Consider the following 20,623-nt stretch of genomic DNA (forward strand, 5'->3'; position numbering starts at 1 on the left):
TTAACTGTTCTCTTTCTGCCTTGGAAAACATTGAATTTTGTAGAAGAAAATTTGGCAATGCCCTTCATGGGCCAGACCCTGTGCTGGATCTCTGGTCTCAAGGAGATGATGGATGATCAGGAAATATGGGGCTTGAATGGAAGCAACTCCACTGCCAGACAAACTCAGAGAGTCTGAGCATCAGAAGCTGACAATTTCGGGGACCTGGGACTCTATCTTTATTCCTTTTCTTTTGTTTTTATTTTATACTGGAGTATAGTTACTTTACAATGTTGTGTTAGTTTCAGGTGTACAGTAAAGTGATTCAGTTATACATGTATCTGTTCTTTTTCAGATTCTTTTCCCATTTAGGTTATTAAAGAATATTGAGTAGAGTTCCCTGTGCTATACAGTAGGTCCTTGTTGTTTATCTATTTTATATGTAGTAGTGTGTATCTGTTAATCCCAAACCATAATTTATCCCTCCCCCTTGCTATCTTTCTTCTAACAGAGGGTTTTAAATTAGCATCAGACTCATTCTCTCTTTCTTTCTGTCTTCCCCTAAGTGGGACCATTGCTTACACTGTGTAAAAACCAGATTTGCCAGAATAGTAAAGCATGTTTTTAGCCTGTCTCCAATAACCTCTAAAGAGTTAATCACATCGTTCATCTTCTGGTTGGCTCGGTCAGATATGTAGGTTCCAGATGTTACTGCCCTTTGGAAGACGAAAAACTTAGTCGATTCATCAAAATTGATGGTGACCTGGGATGATTCGTCCTTCCTGACCAGCTCTTTTTAAAACACTGGGTTCGTTTCTCAGTTTTTGTTGATGATTCGTTTGACATTTAGTTGTTTTTTTTTTTTTTTTCCTTGGCTGTGTTGGGTCTTTGTTGCTGCATGCAGGCTTTCTCTAGTTGCAGCGAGCAAGGGCTACTCTTCGTTGCGGCTTTCAGGCTTCTCCTTACAGTGGCTTCTCTTGTTGCGGAGCACAGGCTCTAGGCGTGCAGGCTTCAGTAGTTGTGGCTCGCAGGCTCTAGAGCGCAGGCTCAGTAGTTGCGGTGCACGGGCTTAGTTGCTCCGCCCTTGTCTGTGCACAGGACTATAACCACAGGAGCTACACTGCTAGTCATATAGTCCTGGGGAGTCTTAAACAGCAGCTAAGATGGGATAAAGCAGCTCCCTCCTAGCACATATGCTGCCTCTGTATTCTTGGGTCTTGGCACACTGTGGCATCAGCCTGGAGGCCTCTGGTCTCCGGCAAAGGATGGTAACGTCCTACAGACAGCGGACCACACTGGCCTTTTCATTTCAGCCCTTGGAAGCAGCTCAAGAAATTAAGCTGCTCCGTCGGTGCATCCGTGATCCAGTCTCCGAGCAGCCAACAAGGCCCACTGCTCATAGTCTGGGTAGCCTGTGGATCTGGCTGCCATGGCAAGGGACCTGCCAGATTGAATCAGTTGATGGAGATGCTATAAAACAGGGAGGCAGGAAATTAGGCATTTTTGCTTCCTTCCCAAAGGCTTGGCACGTGCCACCGTTATCCTTGAGCTTTCTTGCCCTTTGGACATCCTCACTCCTAAACTGCTAGTGCCTGGAATGAACTGGGTGTTCAGATCACAGTATCCTGTTTCCACCACAGTCCCCAACTTCTTAGAACTAAGCACAATTGTTTCTGCCTCTGTGTGCACATCGGGCACAAAAAGCCTTGCTGGGATGGTGCCATGCAGGGACCGTATGGCCCTTACTATTCCCGTGCAGCACCCAGAGCTCCGTCTTAACACAGCCAGGGGTTTTCTTGTGCCAGTAGGACCTAACACTCATTGAGAGCCTAGTATATGCTAGATATTGTACTGTGTGCTTTATATGCGTTATCTCATTAAATTCACACAACAGCCCTGAAGGGTAGGGAATAATTTACAGATGAGGAAACCAGGCCTTTGCAAAATTAAGTAGGTGACCAGAGTCGTATTGCTAGCAAGTATTAAAACCAGGATGCAAATCTTGGTCCAGCTGACAGCAGAGCCCATTCGCTGAGATAGATTTTGTGATACCAACAGCCAGGACTTAACTTCTTTGATTCCTTTTGTTGCTCTTGTTGTTTTTGGCCTCACCGTATGTCTTGTGGGATCTCAGTTCTCTGACCAGGGATTGAACCCAGGCCACAGCAGTGGAAGCCCTGAATCCTAACCACTAGGCCACCAAAGAACTCCCTTGATCTGCTTTAAAATGGTCTTGGAAAGGGCTTCCCTGGTGGCGCAGTGGTTAAGAATCCATCTGCCAATGCAGGGGACACGGGTTCGAGCCCTGGTCGGGGAAGATCCCACATGCCATGGAGCAACTAAGCCTGTGCGTCACAACTGCTGAGCCTGTGCTCTAGAGCCCATGAGTCACAACTACTGAAGCCCGTGCGCCTAGAGCCCGTGCTCTGCAACAAGAGAAGCTACTGCAATGAGAAGCCCCCGCACTGCAACGAAGAGTAGCCCCCAGTCGCCACAACTAGAGAAAGCCCGCACGCAGCAACGAAGACCCAGTGCAGCCAAAAATAATAAATAAATTAAATAAATAAATTTAAAAAACAAACAAAGAGAAAACAGTCTTGAATTAAGCACTGTCCCCCAGGCCTGTGCTTTTAAGGAAATCAGGGCAAGCTCCCAGTATCCGAGCATTCGTCTTTCCTAGTTCCTATAGCAAACTACAGATGATTAGGGGAAAGAAGCATTGGTCAGACGATTTTGGTTAGAATTAGCGCCAGTTTTGCCTTTCCTGTTGAGGTTCTGCAGACCAAATTACTTTGCATATTATATGAGTTTGGGTAACATTTTCATAAGTTTTTTAGCATTGTTGTTTTATGGAAAGGAAGCAAAAATTGAAAGGAGAAAAGCCAGTGAACTCTTCTTATCTTGACTTGTCTGGCACCCAGCCTTTCAGGTGAATCCTCTGGGTTCTTCCGTGAAGACTCTTCAGGAAAGAATCTGCTCCTGACGAGGAGAACCAACTGACCATTTCTTTCTTTCTAGAATGCTGGGGTTGGATCTGGTCGTGCGGGACGACAACGGGAACATCTTGGACCCAGATGAAACCAGCACCATCGCCCTCTTCAAGGCCCATGAACTGGCCTCAAAGAGGATTGAGGAAAAGATCCAAGAAGAGAAGGTGAAGCTTCCTCAAATGTGCAGACTTTGGCCACAGAGGTTCCATTTTTGCTTTTGTTTTTAATGAAGGAAAAGGAGTTAAGACAACAGAGGTGGAAATGTTATTTAGAAAATCATTCATTTCCTCATTTTAGAAGCAAAATATTACAAAAAGAACAAGGCAGTTTTGTATATTCTGACCTGGGAAGATTGCAAAGATAATGTATTAAGCAGAAAAGAGCCAGATGCCGAACAGTGTGTATAAAAGACTATTATTTGTGTTTCAAAAAAGAATATACATACATCTGTGCTTGCCTATGTGCAGACTAACTCTGTAGTGATAGACAAGAAACTGACAATTAATGGATGCCTCTGAGAAGGAGAACTGGGTGGGAGAAAAGCCTCTTGACTCTGTAAACTTCTATATTTAGTACATAGATCATGATTTCCAAAATAATATTTACAAATAAAGTGTTTGAAAGATTTTAAAAATAGTAATTGGACAATAAATAAAAATTCAAAAGTTATAGAAAAAGAGAAAAAGAAAAAAGTCACCTATATTATGACTGCCCAAACATACTGATGTTTAGGTATATATTCTTCCAGTCTTTCTGTTCTAATGAGTCGAGGTTTCTGTTTATTTCATTTAGTTTGTAGGTTTTATTTCTTCAGCACAGTTGTAATACCATTTCATTGTGTTTCTGGATCTAATGGCTAATCATGCCTGAAGGTGGACCTGTCCAGTGGAATCTCTTATTTGCAGTGAGAGTTATTCCCCGAAAGAAGGATAATGAATCATGATGTTTATGCTTCTGAGGTTTACCCAGAAACTGTTGTGAGAGATGAGAACTTCTTAAAGCTACTAAACCCCTGAGTTACCATAAACTTTAGATATATGCTCTTTAGACAGCATTTATTGAATTACTTGGGTTCAAGGCGCTTCACAGGACCGCCTCGATCATCTAAATAATCATGGTTCTATTTTTCTCACTTGATCACTTCTCCACTTACACACACTTTCTTCTCAGTAAGTGCTTCTCTCGGGTGGTAATTACATTTGGCTTCCATTTGCAGGCCAGGGTCTTTGCTAGTGTTTCCCACTTGCTGAAACCAAAATGCTTTTCTGTCTTGTCCTCTGTGTTCAGTCAATTCTGCAGAACGTGGACTTGCGGGGCCAGTCCATCTTCAGTGCCGTGCATACCTACGGCCTCTACGTGAACTTCAAGAACTTTGTCTGCAACATTGGGGAAGATGCAGAGTTGTTCATGGCCCTCTACGACCCAGACCAGTCCACGTTCATCAGGTAGTAGAGACCCGGGTCATCTTCCGTCAACCTTGCAGAAATACCCAGCCTTCACCTATCTCCTCCCTGAGGATTTCTTTGCTGGGTTTGAGAGGTGAAGATGGAGCAGAAGGGGAGGATCTCTAGGCAGTGGAAAATAAACCCCTTTGGGTCGCTTAGCCATTCTGAATAGCTGCTGGAACAGTGCAGTAGTACAGTTTGTGTACTCCCTGGGTCTTAGAAATCACAGAAAACTCATCCGAACATGGTGACAGGAGCAGAGAATTCAAAGGGGAGTATAAGAGAGGGGTGAGGGAGGGATGACTCATCAGAGCACTGAGAATTTTAGGACAGTGAAACTATCCTCTATGATACTGTCATGGTGGCTGTGTGTCATTACACATGTTTCCAAACCCATAGAATGTCCAACACTAAGAGTGACCCCTAATGTAAACTGTAGACTCGGGGTGATAAAGACCTCTCAGTGTAGGTTCAATGATTATAACAGTGATTGTACCATTCTGCTGGGGGTTGTTGATAAAGGGGGGGCATGGAGGGGGGCCCAGGGGAAATCTGTACCTTTGGCTCAATTTTGCTGTGAACCCAATACTGGTATAAATTAAAGATTTTAGCGGGTGATTCTAGGCTTTATTCAACCCTATAGTCATGCTGCCGCTGAGCAGCTAAGAAAACAGGTTTATTCTTAAGAAGATGGTTAAAAGTAATTACTGACAAATTATTTATTATTTTTTTAAATAAATTTTTTAAATAATTAAGTTATTTATTTATTTATTTTTGGCTGCGTTGGGTCTTTGTTGCTGCGCACGGGTTTTCTCTAGTTGTGGCGAGCAGGAGCTACTCTTCGTTGCGGTGCATGGGCTTCTCATGGCGGTGGCTTCTCTTGTTGCGGAGCACGGGCTCTAGACACACGGGCTTCAGTAGTTGTGGCTCGCGGGCTCTAGAGCAGAGGCTCAGTAGCTGTGGCGCATGGGCTTAGTTGCTCTGTGGCATGTGGGATCTTTCCGGACCAGGACTCGAGCCCGTGTCCTCTGCATTGGCAGGCAGATTCTTAACCACTGCGCCACCAGGGAAGCCCCAAAATTGTTTGTATCTAAAATAGAAAGCTTATTGCAGTGTGGTGCTGTGGATTCCAGGGGATGGACTTGGAATGATTCTTATAATATTATATTCTTGATTCAGCAAAACTGAGACTTTTATACAAAGAATTTGAGATGGAACATAGACCCCAGATAGAATCTGGTAGAATCTACTGTGTCTGTGCCCGTCTTGAGCAGTGCTTGTTGTGGGGATGTACTGGGTGTGCCTCGGAGAGCCAGGCTACAGCCAGGAGACCAGAGGGCGGTCATTGGTGTGGTCTCAGACCTGCCTGGTGAACTTCACTGGGCTCTTCTGGGCCACCTTTCGACCCTATTAAGTCTATACTGAGAGCAGCTTCCTCCCCAGTTAGGTGCTCATTGAGAATTTTTTTTTTCCCTTCATCAGTGAAAACTACCTAATTCGTTGGGGCAGCAATGGAATGCCCAAGGAAATCGAGAAGCTCAATAACCTTCAAGCGGTCTTTACTGTAAGTCCTACCTATGTTTAACCCTTTCCTTTGTTTGCGATATTCACAGGTGCACGTGACAAGTATATGGAAAATTTAAAAATGGACACATGAAAATAACAATCATCATAATCTCTCTAGCAGGAGTGACCCACTCATTTATTCACCAAATATTTCTTGAGCGCCTGTCAGAGGCCAGGCACTTGAGATACATCAGTGAACACATCAGATAATGTCCTGGTTCTCAAGGAGCTTTTTGTCCTAATGGGGAAGTCAGTAATAAACAGTAATCAGATAGATGAGGACTTGTATAGAATGTTAGAGGTCGTGAGTGCTTTGGGGGGATTGGGAGTTTCTGGGCTGGGGGAGGGTTGCTGTATTAAACAGGTGGGTCAGGGCAGACCCTGATGAGCAGGAGCCTTTGAGCAAGAACTTCCAGTTGACAAGGGGGTGAGCTGTGCAGATAAAGGGGGGGACCTTCCAGAGCCAGGTTACAGTCGGGGCAAAGACCGGACTAGACTTTTCTGTTGGCTTGTATTTTAATGGACTTTTCCCTCTCTTTCTCCACTTCCCCGAGGTAGGAGATGTGCTGCTGTAAATGGATCAAGAGCCAGGAAATGTATTGGGCTAGAGCTTGGGGCCTGGTGACTCTCTTTTTCATGGGCTAGGAACTTTCTTGGGATTCTCTCCCCTTTTTTTTGACATCAGTGCTTGGAATGCCCTGGAGCTGCTGTCACCTGCTCTGAGCAGCCTTGGTGGGCAGGTTTTCCAGCTCCCATTAAGCCTAAAAGAGATACTGGCTTTCTTTTCTTCCTTTTTCCCTTAAGCCACACCCATATTTTGTCTGCTTATTCTCTTACCACTCTTACAGTCAGGAAAACAGAGTCTAAGGTAAAGCACCAAAGGAAGTGATAGGAAGGTGCATTGGTCCCTGCTTCCTGCCTGCCTGCCTGCCTGCCTTCATTTCTGCTTATTATTATTCATTCCATCTATTAACCTCCTACCCCTATGACAAAAGTCATCTATTAACTGTCCCTGCACTGACCCATCCACATCTTCACCACCTAGTAAACATCGACAAAAAAGAGCTTAGAGCTCTTCCCAAAACCTCTCCCCAACACGCAGAGTATTTCCTCAATTCTAAGATATGTGAGGGTTTTTTTCCCCTGAAATTAAAAGGCATTTATCAGTCAATGCGTACATTATTTAAAAAAAAACAAAAAACAACACATTTAAAAAGGTGTTGTTGGGGGGCTTCCCTGGTGGTGCAGTGGTTGGAAGTCCGCCTGCCGATGCAGGGGACGCGGGTTCGTGCCCCGGTCCGGGAGGATCCCACATGCCGCGGAGTGGCTGGGCCCGTGAGCCATGGCTGCTTAGCCTGTGCGTCCGGAGCCTGTGCTCCGCAATGGGAGAGGCCACAACAGTGAGAGGCCCACATATCGCCAAAAACAAAAAAAAAAAAATAAAAAAAAATAAAAAAAAATAAAAAGGTGTTGTTGGATCATTGGTCCATCTTTCTAATCAATACCGTTTCAGAATAGCCGCAATTCACCCCGTCCCCGCCTCCCCCCACCAATTAGGCCCTTCCTATATGCAAATTTCATGTCCAACTTTTTCAATTAAATAAAATGTGGTGACTGATTCTTTGGTCATTGAACATTCTACAGAAACTTCCTTTATACATGATTGCATATTATTAGATAATATCAGTGTGCCCCAGTTTATGTAACCAGTCACTTAAAGTCTTTATCTTTCTATTAACAGAAGCCTCACAAAACCTAGAGTAGAAATTCAAGGGTGAATATCATCATCGGTATATATTCCTATCTTGGAGACCTGAGTTAATTTGATTATAGTAGATAGATATGGATGGATTGTTTAAAAAGTAATTCTTGATTCAGTAAAGAGGCCTTGGATAGCCGTTTCATGAAAAGAATTTGAGATGCAGTTAAATCATTTCTGATACTAACGCAAATGAGATGTGAGCTCTTTTGTGGGTTTACTCACCAATCCTTAGGAATACAAACAAGCGTAGAGCATGAGCCACAAAAAGACAGAGACATTTCATCTACACGTTTCTCATTAGTCAACACACGCCCAGAGGCTCTCGATGGATCTCTCTCATAAAACAGATGAATAATTACAGAAAGCAGTGCATGGAAATTTCTGTGTTATAGTTGCCTCACAGGATTATTTGGAAGGTGAAATGAAATATCACCAGCATGTGTAGATACCCAGTAAATGTCAATGTCTTGTAAGTTTTAATTTCATTTGACACTGAAACGCGTCTGGTGCTCAGATATGCCCTGGCCAGGATATAAAGTAGCAATGACAAGGGACCCCATTTTTACATACCCTGCGTAAACTGGAGACTTGAGATTGAATACGATCTGATTTATAAATTTGAAGTAGAAGCTGGGGAATTTTTAAAAATTCTTTTTTTGAATACAGTCCTTTTTCTCTGATGCTATGATAGTTCTTGGGTGGATAGGGGGAAGAGAGGAGTCCTTCTGATATTTCAGCATTAGGAAGTATGCTCTGAACGGTGTTTTATTTTTATTTATTTATTTATTTATTTATTTATTTTTTTGCGGTACGCGGACCTCTCACTGTTGTGGCCTCTCCCGTTGCGGAGCACAGGCTCCGGACGCGCAGGCTCAGAGGCCATGGCTCACGGGCCCAGCCGCTCCGTGGCATGTGGGATCTTCCCGGACCGGGGCACGAACCCGTGTCCCCTGCATCGGCAGGTGGACTCTCAACCACTGTGCCACCAGGGAAGCCCTGAACGGTGTTTTATTGTAGAGTGCAAAGAAAAGAGAAATGAATGTGACAGGGTGATGTAGTGTGACCTCCTTTTCTGTTCTCTCTGCCCCTGTAGGACCTCAGCAGCACAGACCTCATCCGGCCCCGCATCAGCCTCGTGTGCCAGATTGTCCGGGTTGGCCACATGGAGCTGAAGGAGGGCAAAAAGCACACATGTGGACTCCGAAGACCCTTTGGAGTAGCAGGTACAGAAAGAACCCGAGGTGGATGTAAAATGGTACGGCCACTGGGGAAACAGTATGGTGGGGCCTCAAAAAATTAGATTAGGATCCAGCAATCCCACTTCTGTATCCCCAGACGAATTAAAAGCAGGGTCTCAAAGAGATATTGTCATACCCGTGTTTACCACAGCGTGGTTCACAATAGCCAAAGCAACCCAGCTGTCTGTTGACGGATGAATGGATAGACAAAATGGTCTTTCCATACAGTGGAATGTCATTCAGCCTTAAGCAGCCCGTGTCCCCTGCACTGGCAGGCGGATTCTCAACCACTGCGCCACCAGGGAAGTCCAATGTGAATGTTTTTAATGCCACTTTGAGCTGTACATTTAAAAATGGTCAAAATGGCAAATTTCATGTTATGTATATTTTTCCACAATAAAAAAAAAATTAAAAGAAATACAGAGAAGAGGGAGGAAGGAGAGAGGAGACCCAGAGACAGTGCAAGATGAATTTGGTTGTTAGTGTTAGCATCAGACACACCGCATTGACTGCCTGAAACTGCCAGGTAGCTTTTTGTGGGTTGTGTGTCCTCACCTAGATGCCCCTCCTTTGTTTCTCCCTCACTGCCCAGCACTGTGTCTTGTACACAGCAGGGCCCTCTCAGTAAAGCCTCCGTGTGGCTGTTGTAATCTTCCCTGACTGTGGCTGCCTATTGATTTTAATTGAATAAAATTCTCCTGGGAAAGTGGTTTGTATGTCTAGGAAATTGGCTCTTCCAAGGCAACATTGCTTTCAAAGAGGGTCCTTGGCTTAAATCAAACTCCATAACCTTCCAGGAGGCCCTCCATTTTCCTCTGTAGTTTGTTAAATGGAGGAAATATATTTTTGGTCTTGTACCGACATTTTGGTCACTAAGTAGTTTTGAAAGCCATCAATTCTGCCCCTGGAACGAGGGCCCAGAAACTGCAAGTTGTCAGGGCTGACCTGTGGATTACGTGGCTGGTGAGGCAGCCTCTGTACCCCAGGAGGCTGTGTGCCTCCTGCATCCCTTGAACGGCCTTGCACTGCACCTGCTCTCAAGGTTGGCTCTCAAGGCTCTGTCTAGAGGGGACAGCACTACTTCCTGATAGTGAATTAAAATAAAAGCCCAGAAAAGGCAAGGAACCCTGGCCCAGGACTGCTTAGCCATCTATACGGCAGTCTATTCTTTCATAAAAGATTTAAAGAATATTCAAGGTTGTTGTCTTTCAAACTGGGCCGTAGAGATTCAAACATCAAGCTCAAGGCTTTTCTTTGCTCTTCCATTTCAGGCTGTATGTGTGTTCATTCAGGGCGTGGAGATTAATTTACTTTGAGCCTTGATGCCAAGCATCAGAAGTTAGGAGTAACTAGATGTCATTCAGAAATGAACTCCCTATTTAGGGGTTCAAATAGAAATTCTCCAGTGTGTGTGTGTGTGTGTGTGTGCGTGCACGTGCATGCATGCAATGTTTTCAGGGGTCTATTAAGGGCTGATAGCAAGTTGATGTCATGCCCTGCTTCCTACAGCTTCCTTTCACTAACTTTATTCATTCCCAAGCCTTATGCACTATATGTTCGGGTTGAATTGAGAAAGCATTTCCTCCCTTGTCTTTAGTTTTTCTTATGATTATTGTCTCATATCTCAGTATTTCTTTTAACCGCCAAACGGATTACCTGTGGCGTGGATCATTAGTGTGTGTTTTATGGCTAGATTGTAATTTATTAACCAAGGAATGGCTTCTTGCCGTGGCCCCTGCCTAACCTCAGCAGCTGTAGAGTGAATGGCCCACTTATTAGTTCTCTAGGCAGCAGGCATGGTTAGGTTAAATGGTTTGGCCCTGTCATCACTGTTGGGTTCATACCCTGGCTTTACCACTTAACTTCTGACCTAGGGAAAATTACCTACCTTTCCTGTGGTCAGTTTCCTCATCTCTTAAAGTAGGGCTAACATGAATATTTGTATAAATAAGATAATCCATGCAGTAGGGTTACAACAGCGCTTCCTTAATTAATAGCTCTTACCGGGCATCAAAGACCAAATCACTATATGGTCTTCTAGTGTGTGCTGTTGGTGTCCTGGCTGCCCACCCTTCATTTATGTGGAAACCAGGTGAGAAAATGTCAAATCAGAGGGACAGTGGACCACTGCAAGGCTTGAGTTCCTCTCCCAGGTCTTTTATTCTATTGACACTCCTGCCAAAAAAAAAAAGGAGTGTTCTTGGGGTCTTGGAACGCAGGCTTACTAAAAAGTGTCAGTGTCACGTGACTCAAGAATTCACCAACTTGGTCTAGTAGAATTTTTTTTTTTTTTTTTTTTTTGGCGGTACGCGGGCCTCTCACTGTTGTGACTTCTCCCGTTGCGGAGCACAGGCTCTGGACGCGCAGGCTCAGCAGCCATGGCTCACGGGCCCAGCCGCTCCGCGGCATGTGGGATCTTCCCGGACCGGGGCACGAACCCGTGTCCCCTGCATCGGCAGGCGGACTCTCAACCACTGCGCCACCAGGAAAGCTCTAGTAGAATGTTTTAAAGGAGGTAGTCTGCAGGGTTGATCCAAGAATACCCAGGCCCCTGCCTGAGCCCCTGATGAATTGATCTTCTGCTAGGCTGGGTACACTGGGAGTCATCATTGGCAAAGAAAGAAAAGAAACGTCCCTGCTCGCTCTTGTTCTCTTTCTTCCTCCAGGGTTCTATGTTTGCTGATACTGTAATTTTCCATAGTTCCTCACTGAGGCCTGAAGCAAATTAGTTTCTTTAATTAAGTTTTGTCTTTTTCCTAGTGATGGATATTACCGATATCATACATGGGAAGGTGGATGATGAAGAAAAGCAGCATTTTATTCCCTTTCAGCAGTAAGTACTTTGGCATTATCCCAGGTGACTTGAGACCTGGATTAGGCCTTGGGATGGTGTGTTAGAACCAGGTGCTAGGAACCTTTTGCCCAGTTAGAAAAGGAAAGCTCTTAAGTGGGGAGATTGTCGGAGCGGCGCTGACAGACTTTATTCAAAGTCCTTCATATTGCACTCCATTAAGAGGGTAACTGAACTTTCCTGATTCTACAGAAATGATCAAAGGAACATAAGGGGCAAACCTACCAGATTATGGTGCCATTTAAATGCCAGAAATGCCAAAGTTTGTACTTTGTCCTATGGAACAGGTATCACAGAGGACGAGGAATCAAGTAGAAAAGCACAGGGCTTCTCAGACTGTAACCTGCACATGAATCACCTGGGATCTTGTTAGAATGCAAAACACGATCTGGTGGGTCTGGAATCTGCATCTGACAAGCTTCTAGGTGATGCTGCTACTGCAGGTCTGGGGATCACACTTTGAGTAACAGAGGTTTAGGAGATGCGAGAGTGAAGGGTAGACTAATCCTTGTTTTCCTGCAAGCGGAGGGAAGCCAGCCTGAGAATGCATGGAAGCTTTCCCCGCAGAGCTGCGCTCAGCTCCCCATACTGAGTCTCAGGAGCTGGAGCCCCGGGTGGGCCACTGGGGGACGTTGGAGACCTACTCTCTATCCCCGTAACGCTGCAGGAGCGTGCGTGTGAACATCACGACTGGCTCATACTCCAGCAAGCATGCGCCCCTGACCTCGCACAGGTGGCTGGGACGTTGCTGGATCTGACTCCTAACAGGGCAGTCGTGTCAGTGAGAAAAAATGATTGTTTCGGCCGGTATGCGGCCACCACAACAGATCAATATGACAAACGGAGAATTCCAGAAACCAGCCCAAGGATATTTGAGTTAATATGTGATTTTATTAGTAATAACTAATATGGTTATATATTTTTTAAAATTATTTTAAAATATTAATTTTAAAATCAGTGGAGAAAGATAAACTCTGCAAAAGATAGTGTTTGAGAAAATTAGCTAACCATTTAAGAAACATCAGTTAGATCCTCATCTCCCACCTTATGCCACTGTAAATTCCAGATGATAACATATATAAGTGTAAGAGCCAAAAATCTTAAAGTACTATAGGGAAACAAAAATTTTATACGATGTGATGTGTGGGAGGCCTTTCTGAGTCAGACACCAAAGATTCGCCTAAAGAAGAAAAATTGATAGGTTTAGCCACACAGAAATTTTAGACAACTTATACATAGAAAAAATTTAATAAAATCTTTGCAATGTCTGTGAAAAAGAATAAATATTTCTAAATGATAAGGAATTAATACAAGTTCATAAGGAAGTAAGAAGGAAACACACATGCAAAGAAATGGCCTATAAATTCATTGAGAATCAATGAAAGGCAAATGAAACAATGAGGTTTAGTTTTGGGGTTGACGAAGTTTTAAAAATATATGATATCCAGCGTTCAGTGGGTATAAATACTACTTATAAGAATATAAATTGTTACAATGCATTAAAACCCTTAAAATTTAGAAATTCCAAAGAAGAATATACTCCATAATTAACAGTGACTATTTCCGTTGGTGTAACTCTAGGTGATTTTGCCCCTCTTTTGGTTTAACTGCTTACTATTCTTACTACAATAAATAGGTATTATATGTAATTTTATTTAAAATATAAAAATCCTTATCTTGCATTTTAAAGTCCAGCACTTTTGGATAAGTTTCTAAATAAAATAGTATAAATAGTTTGTGCTAAGTAGTGCTTCCCTTCTCATCCAGAAGCTGCTATTAATAATTTTTAAAATATGTACTTATCGGGGCTCCCCTGGTGGTGCAGTGGTTGAGAGTCTGCCTGCCGATGCAGGGGACACGGGTTCGTGCCCCGGTCCGGGAAGAACCCACATGCCGCAGAGCGGCTAGGCCCGTGAGCCATGGCCGCTGAGCCTGCGCGTCTGGAGCCTGGGCTCCGCAACGGGAGAGGCCACAGCAGTGAGAGGCCTGCGTATAGCAAAAAAAAAAAAAAAAGTACTTATCTAGTATTCTACCACCTATACACTGACCCTCCAAGAATGTAGTGAGGTAAATATTTTATGTAGCTTAGTGCTAGTGTGAATTATGACACAACTTTCAAATTCATGAATTTGAAAATGTTCCCAATGTAAATATGTATATTTAAGTATATTAAATAAGTGTGATATATTAAATTAATACATATAATATATTAAAATATATAATTTTATATTAATGCATTAAATTAAATGATTTCATATATTAAACCAACTATATTACAATATCTTATGTAAATATAATAAATAAAATACATAGCATAAATATGAATATATAAATACATAAAATATACTTGTGATAAATATAAATAATTTTCATATCCATGAATGTTGTTTGTATTATATATACATATATTATAATTATGTCCTATGTATATATGTATAATATATGTATATTTTATATGTATATATGTACTAGGAGCAGCACTCATAGATGTGGGAGTTATATGAAATATTTTATAATAATATATATAATATTATATATGTTTCAATATATATGAATTATCGAGGCAGCATTCATGGATATGAAATTTATTCTATTCCATACAAATAATATTATAAATATATATAAAATAGCCACATTATGGGTATGAGTTATCTCAAATGTGTTTCTCTGTATTTGTCTCACTTTCTGAGGTGGGTTTCTTCTTTGGTTACTTGCCTCCCCGCTTACTTCCTGAACCAGCTCTTACCTAGCAGCCGTGCTGAAACAGTGAGCTTTCAGACTGTCTCCACCGTATAATAATACAAGCTTTGAGTCTCCAAGGAGCCCAGCCCTAATTTGATTACCACTCACTGTGTGGCCAACAGCCACTGCACAACTTTCATGATGCAAATCACAGCCTCTGGCATTGAACTCCTAAGATTTATGGCAAATGCTTCCATAACTTACCTTGAAAGCTTTGTAGCGATTATTATATTGGGAGAGTTTTATGCGTGTATCCTGCTAGTCTAAGAGGGAGTCATTGGAAAACAACTCAGACTGTCGCAATCCCACTTTTCAGGAACATATTGCAGAATGCTTCCCCCCTATGGTCAGGGTACAGGTCTGAGCCCTTCAGAGAAAGCTGGCCTGTGTGTCGTGGGCAAGAGAACAAAACCACAGCAGAGAAGACTGGCCACCGTTGTCCCGCGCCAGGCTGATATGTAGTTATTGATAGAGCTTGTGCTTTCCATAGAATGGGGGCTGTGTTTGGCTCTTTGATCCCCCTGTACGAGCCTCAGCCTGATGTGATCTTTAAAGTGGCTCTTGTTTGCTAGTGGCTGTGCCATTGCAACCCTAAACATAGTTCTTCATCACGTGGGGTTCTACGAACACCATCCCGAAGCCACTGCGTACCTACCACTCTTGTACATTGAGTATTGTCACTAGATGTGGGCCTTCAAGGCATGTGATCCTGGCCCATTTCCTTACAGATGAGGAAACTGAGGCCCAGAGGGGAGACTCTAGCAGAGCTCACTTGGCAAGTAGAGCGAGAACTGGAGGCTGGGTCTTCCTGCCCCTTCCTCCGTCCATCTACCATTCCATTCCCGCAGCCTCTCCCACCTTACGAAGTTCATCAAGCATCGCCCCTGGTTTTAGTTGTTAACATTTGACCGTTGGTTTTGTGTGTTCTTGGGGTTTATTTTTCCCCTCACTCCCCCAGGTCATTTCAAGATGAATTCGGTGTCTAAGATAGGCCCCCGGTGGGAAAATAAAGATGGAAAGTATCCTGTAGTTAGGTTCCTTTACTGTTTATATTTCCAAATGACGCGCATGGGACCCACCACTATCTGAGGCTGTGCTGCAGAGACTTCCTCTTTTTTCCTTACCAATCATTTCTGACTTTCCTAGAATTGCCATGGAAACCTATATCCGGCAGAGGCAGCTAATCATGTCGCCCCTGATAACATCCCATGTGATTGGGGAGAATGAACCACTCACTTCAGTCTTGAATAAAGTGATAGCAGCCAAGGAAGTGAATCACAAAGGACAAGGTACACAGCCCTATGTACTGAACTGGGAGGGGACGCTGGCAGGGATGCAGGGGTGGTGCTCAGAGCTGAGTCCTTGGACTCTGGCCCTTTCACTATCTTTCTCTGATATAAAACAGACCCTGCTGGGGACTGCCCACCTCAGTTTCCATCTAAAGGCAGTTAAGGCTTAAGAGAGTTGGATCACAGCTGTATTTTGTAAATTCTATAGAACAGATTCTTATCCCATGAGTCTTTCCTCACTTTTGTCTGACCTGTAATCCCTGTGTTGTTTCCACAGGTCAAGGCACAAAGAAAAAGGTTTTTTTAAAAAAAAATTTTTTAAATTAATTTTTATTGTAGCACAGTTGCTTCACAATGTTGTGTTAGTTTCTGCTGTACAGCAAAGTGAGTCAGTTATACGTATACATAGATCCCCTCTTCTTTTGGATTTCCTTCCCATTTAGGTCACCACAGAGCATTGAGTACAGTCCCTTGCGCTATACAGTAGGTTCTCATTAGTTAAGAAAAAGAGTTTTGAGGATAATTATGTTCCACTCTCTGAATATGTTTCTCCCAATACGTTTCCTAAAATTGAGAAGAAGGAGACCAAAGTAATGCAGATGAATATGTATTAATATCACCGAATGGGCTACCTAGCACAACATTTTTAGTTGATTTTAGTACCTCTGTATATCATTTTGTTGACATAGTTTTAACTCAGAGGAGTTCTGCTTATTGAAACTGCATTTTTAACTCAAATAATAAGGGAAAATAGTTTAAACTCTAAAATTCAGATGGTGATGATTTGGGGATAATTTTGAAGATTGAGTCAATTTTTTTTTTTTTTAACCACCCTGTAATTGTCTTCTGAAGTGGAAGCAATTAGGAAACATTTTCAGCATATTTAATTTGCCATGTGTTCACAGTTCTCCTGAGTAGTAAATACATGTGAGAAATCATAGAATCTGAAAATAAATAACTAAATGTATTTCTGTTGTTTTGGAACTCCTAACCTAAGGATATAATTTGTTAGAGTGGAAAACCCTTACACTATATAGATTGCTGTGTATGTACAATTTTTTTTAACAAAACTGAAAAAAGAATACCGTTCCTTCTCCTCCTTCTTAGCAGTACACTTTTCAAATGTTTTCATGCTCTTCATAAATATTTTTTGTGGCTGCGTAATATTCCATTGCTTGGATTTTTTTTTTTTTTTTTGAGCATGGAATCCCTAGGTAAACACTTAAGCTTTCTATTTTGCTACCATTATAAATTTAAATAACTCTGCTGTGACTATCTTTATACATGAATCTTTTTCCATATTTAGGACTACCTCCCCAAGAAAATTCCTGGAAGTAGGATTTCTGGGCCAAATGATAGGAATGAGCTTAAACCCGGAGATGTACATATTTCCAGAATACTTCCCATAGGTTTCTTCCTGTGGGCACTAATTACCATATGCCCACATTGCAAACTGATGTTTAAAAATCTTTACCTGTTTCAAAGGTGAAAAGTAGACCACCGTAGCATTTTAAAAAACTACGTGACAGTGAACTATCTGGCCTTCATATGTATTGATATTTAGGAGTTTTCTAAAGTTTTCCTTCCTTTCTAAAGTTTTTGTGAACTCTTTGTGTAATGAAGATAACAAGTTGTCTTACTTAGGACACATACTTTTCAATTTCTGTTTTGCCAAATATTTATAAACTTTTTGTACTTCTTTGTGAATTATATATTCATGTTCTGTTTATTTGTGAGGATCTAAATGTTCTTCTTCTAATGAGTATGAATTCCTAATTTCTTATAAGTATTTCACCATGCCTTTTATAGGCATATGTAGTATATGGTTTATGAAGTATACCTTTTACTTCTTATGAATATCAAAATTTCCGTTTGTATAGATAATTCTTATGCTTTTGTGATTTCTTCATTTGTTTCTCTATTTAGAAAAATGGTTCGTACTCAGAGATTTGATAGTGATACACTTATTTTCTTCTTTAATTTCCTGTCTTTTTTTCTGTTTACTTTTCTGTTATATTAGGAATTTATTTTAGTGAAAATGTGTCGTGAGAGGTTAGATTGATTCTAAGTAGCTAGAAAATTATCCCAGCACGTTTATAGAACTGTTCCATTTTTCATGATTTGTTCTGTCTCTTTTGCTATATGTTTAATTGCTGTATATAATAGTACTTGGTTTTATTGTTTCCATTGATTTATATATCTTTTCTACTACTACTATCCCTCATTACTATAACTTTACAGTATTTTGATATCTGAGAGGGGCTATCTTTAATTTTTTTTTTCCCCAAAGTAAACATCCGTTCACATTTCTGTCAAATTCTCAAAGAAATCTTACTGTGATTTTGTTGGGAGTATCATTAAAATTCTAAGTTAACTAGGGGAGAATTTACATCTTTATAATAATGTGTTTTTGTATCAATACCACACATATATTTTTCTCAGCGTTGGTGTGTGTTTATTATATGGATCATAACAAAGAGCTAAAAGTTTATCTTTTCTTTCTTTAAAGGACTTTGGGTGTCCTTGAAACTCCTGCCGGGGGACCTCACACAGGTTCAGAAAAACTTTTCACACTTGGTGGATAGATCCACAGCAATCGCCCGGAAAATGGGCTTTCCTGAAATAATCCTTCCAGGTAAACACTTTGCTTGGTTCACCTGTTCTGCATCCTCTAGGACTTTGTTCCATGCAGCCATCACTTCTAATGGGACTCTTGAGGCAACATGGATCCATAAGATTTCATTATTTGCATTCAGTGATGTCGAGACAGTGGGAGATAGAGACGGGGTTGCAGTACCTTAGAAAACTACCCAGTGTGCAAGCCCAAGAGAATGCTTTTAAATGTACTCAGAAATTTCTCTTTGCTTTCTCTTCCTTTATGTTCTGCACAAGCCCCTCTAAAATACTTCCTAGACTATCCATTAAGTAGCGCTAAATAGCACAGGTTCTCTGTCCCGAGAATAATTTGCTTCTTCTGCACGTACCTCTTCTCATGATGACATCACCAGCACCGTGAGCTCCTTGCCCGGAAATTCCAGCGAGGTGCCCACTCAGCTCAGACTCAACTGGACCTTCTGCTCCAGTGGCTTAAGCTCCAACTGTGTTCTCGGCTCTCCCCATACTTGTGATGACAAGAATGTAAACATTCTGCAGTTTCCTACTGTAGTTTCATCTTTTTTTGCCACCACGTGTTGGTAATCTGCATATGTGTTCTCGTGAATTCACTGATTTAACCCATTTACCTTCTTTTTTTAAAAAATAAATTTATTTTATTTATTTATTTTTGGCTGTGTTGGGTCTTCGTTGCTGCGCACGGGCTTTCTCTAGTTGCTGCCGGCGGGGGCTACTGTTCGTTGCGGTGCGTGGGCTTCTCATTGTGGTGGCTACAGTTGCTGCAGAGCATGGGCTCTAGAGTGCAGGCTCAGTAGTTGTGGCGCACAGGCTTAGTTGCTCCACAGCATGTGGGATCTTCCAGGACCGGGGATCGAACCCGTGTCCCTTGCATTGGCAGGCGGATTCCTAACCACTGCACTACCAGGGAAGCCCCCATTTACTTTCTTTATTGTTATAGTGGTAAAAGGAAATCATCCCCTCGAGGAACCTTATATATGTGTATTATATAAAATATATGTGTTATAACTATTAAAATATAAGTATGTTGTATATTTGATAGATAGGAAGAAAGAATATATGACTAAACAATCTTTGGCATGTTAGGAACATTCTCGAAAGCCAAGCTGTTTATCTATTGCATAAAAATTCAGGTTCTTTTAAACTAATACAAGATCTTGTTCCTCCTTTGGGAAATTAAGGAGCAGGAATAATTTGATGCCTCACACATTTCTGTACATGGTGGGTATTAAAAGTATATTTGTGGAATGAATGAATGAAAGAGTTCTAAAATTGAGATTATCATTTTCTTCTTTTCTTATGAAAAGTAGTTTTTCATCTGCTTATTTCATCCCTTCCAGGGCCATTTCACCCTAATACATATTCATCAACACTCTAGGAAAATGTTTTGTCTTGTTGTTTATAAATTAAGTATTGATACTCTTCCTATAACTGAAGGCAGTTTTATTGCTACAGCAAGACCGAAATCTGAAAAACTAAAATAGAGAAGCTTATCTTTTGGACAAAGGGCATTTATCTTGGAAATCTGGCTTGGAAAGATTCTTTCTATTCAATAGTATTGGTTCATAAACTTCCAGGACTATAACAGACTTTAAACATCATCTCAGATGATGGTTCCCAAATATGCTAGTCTTTGGATCAGCCACTCAGGATCACCTGGAAAATATGAAGATACCGATTCCCAGATTTTTCCAGAGACTCTGATGCAGTTTGTATGACCAGGGCTCTGCGGGGGATTCTGGTAATCGGCCAGGTTTGAGGAATATAAGATGTGGACTAACATCCCTCAGCTGGGCTCCTCTCATCATCATTTAAGCAGGCTGCAGATTCATCTTAAACTCCTCCCTCTCCTGCACTTTCTCCTATAGCTAAATTCTTGGAAGAGATTATATACTCTCTGTTTCCTCACCTGCCAGTCTCCCTCTATCCTGTCTGGGATGGCTGTCACTAGTCACCAAAGATTTACAGTGTCACCAAGTCCACTGGATATTTTTAGCGTAATGGTCGCCTCGGGCCATTATGTGCCCAGGTTGACCACTCCCTCCGTGAAATGTTCCCCCTCGCTGTCTGTGATCCCACACCTCTGTTTCTCCATCCCCCTGAGGCCTCTCCCAGGAATCCTTTGCCACC

The 20,623-nt window shown here is 42.0% G+C and overlaps 1 protein-coding gene across 1 annotated transcript in view; it reads left to right on the forward strand.

Annotated features, from left to right (window-relative positions):
* DOCK5 (dedicator of cytokinesis 5) overlaps window positions 1–20,623 on the forward strand; it is a gene marked incomplete at both ends in the record, with an annotated part of 208,018 nt that overhangs the window by 95,675 nt on the left and 91,720 nt on the right. Inside the window, 9 exons of the mRNA XM_079706756.1 lie at window positions 1,293–1,386; window positions 1,500–1,599; window positions 2,998–3,133; window positions 4,257–4,414; window positions 5,897–5,978; window positions 8,836–8,965; window positions 11,741–11,813; window positions 15,720–15,862; window positions 18,372–18,497. Of these exons, the coding sequence (XP_079562882.1) occupies window positions 1,293–1,386; window positions 1,500–1,599; window positions 2,998–3,133; window positions 4,257–4,414; window positions 5,897–5,978; window positions 8,836–8,965; window positions 11,741–11,813; window positions 15,720–15,862; window positions 18,372–18,497 (1,042 nt within the window). The remainder of the gene's footprint in view (window positions 1–1,292; window positions 1,387–1,499; window positions 1,600–2,997; window positions 3,134–4,256; window positions 4,415–5,896; window positions 5,979–8,835; window positions 8,966–11,740; window positions 11,814–15,719; window positions 15,863–18,371; window positions 18,498–20,623) is intronic.

The sequence above is a fragment of the Hyperoodon ampullatus genome (assembly GCF_949752795.1).
Source record: "Hyperoodon ampullatus genome assembly, chromosome: 6".
NCBI lineage: Eukaryota > Metazoa > Chordata > Mammalia > Artiodactyla > Ziphiidae > Hyperoodon > Hyperoodon ampullatus.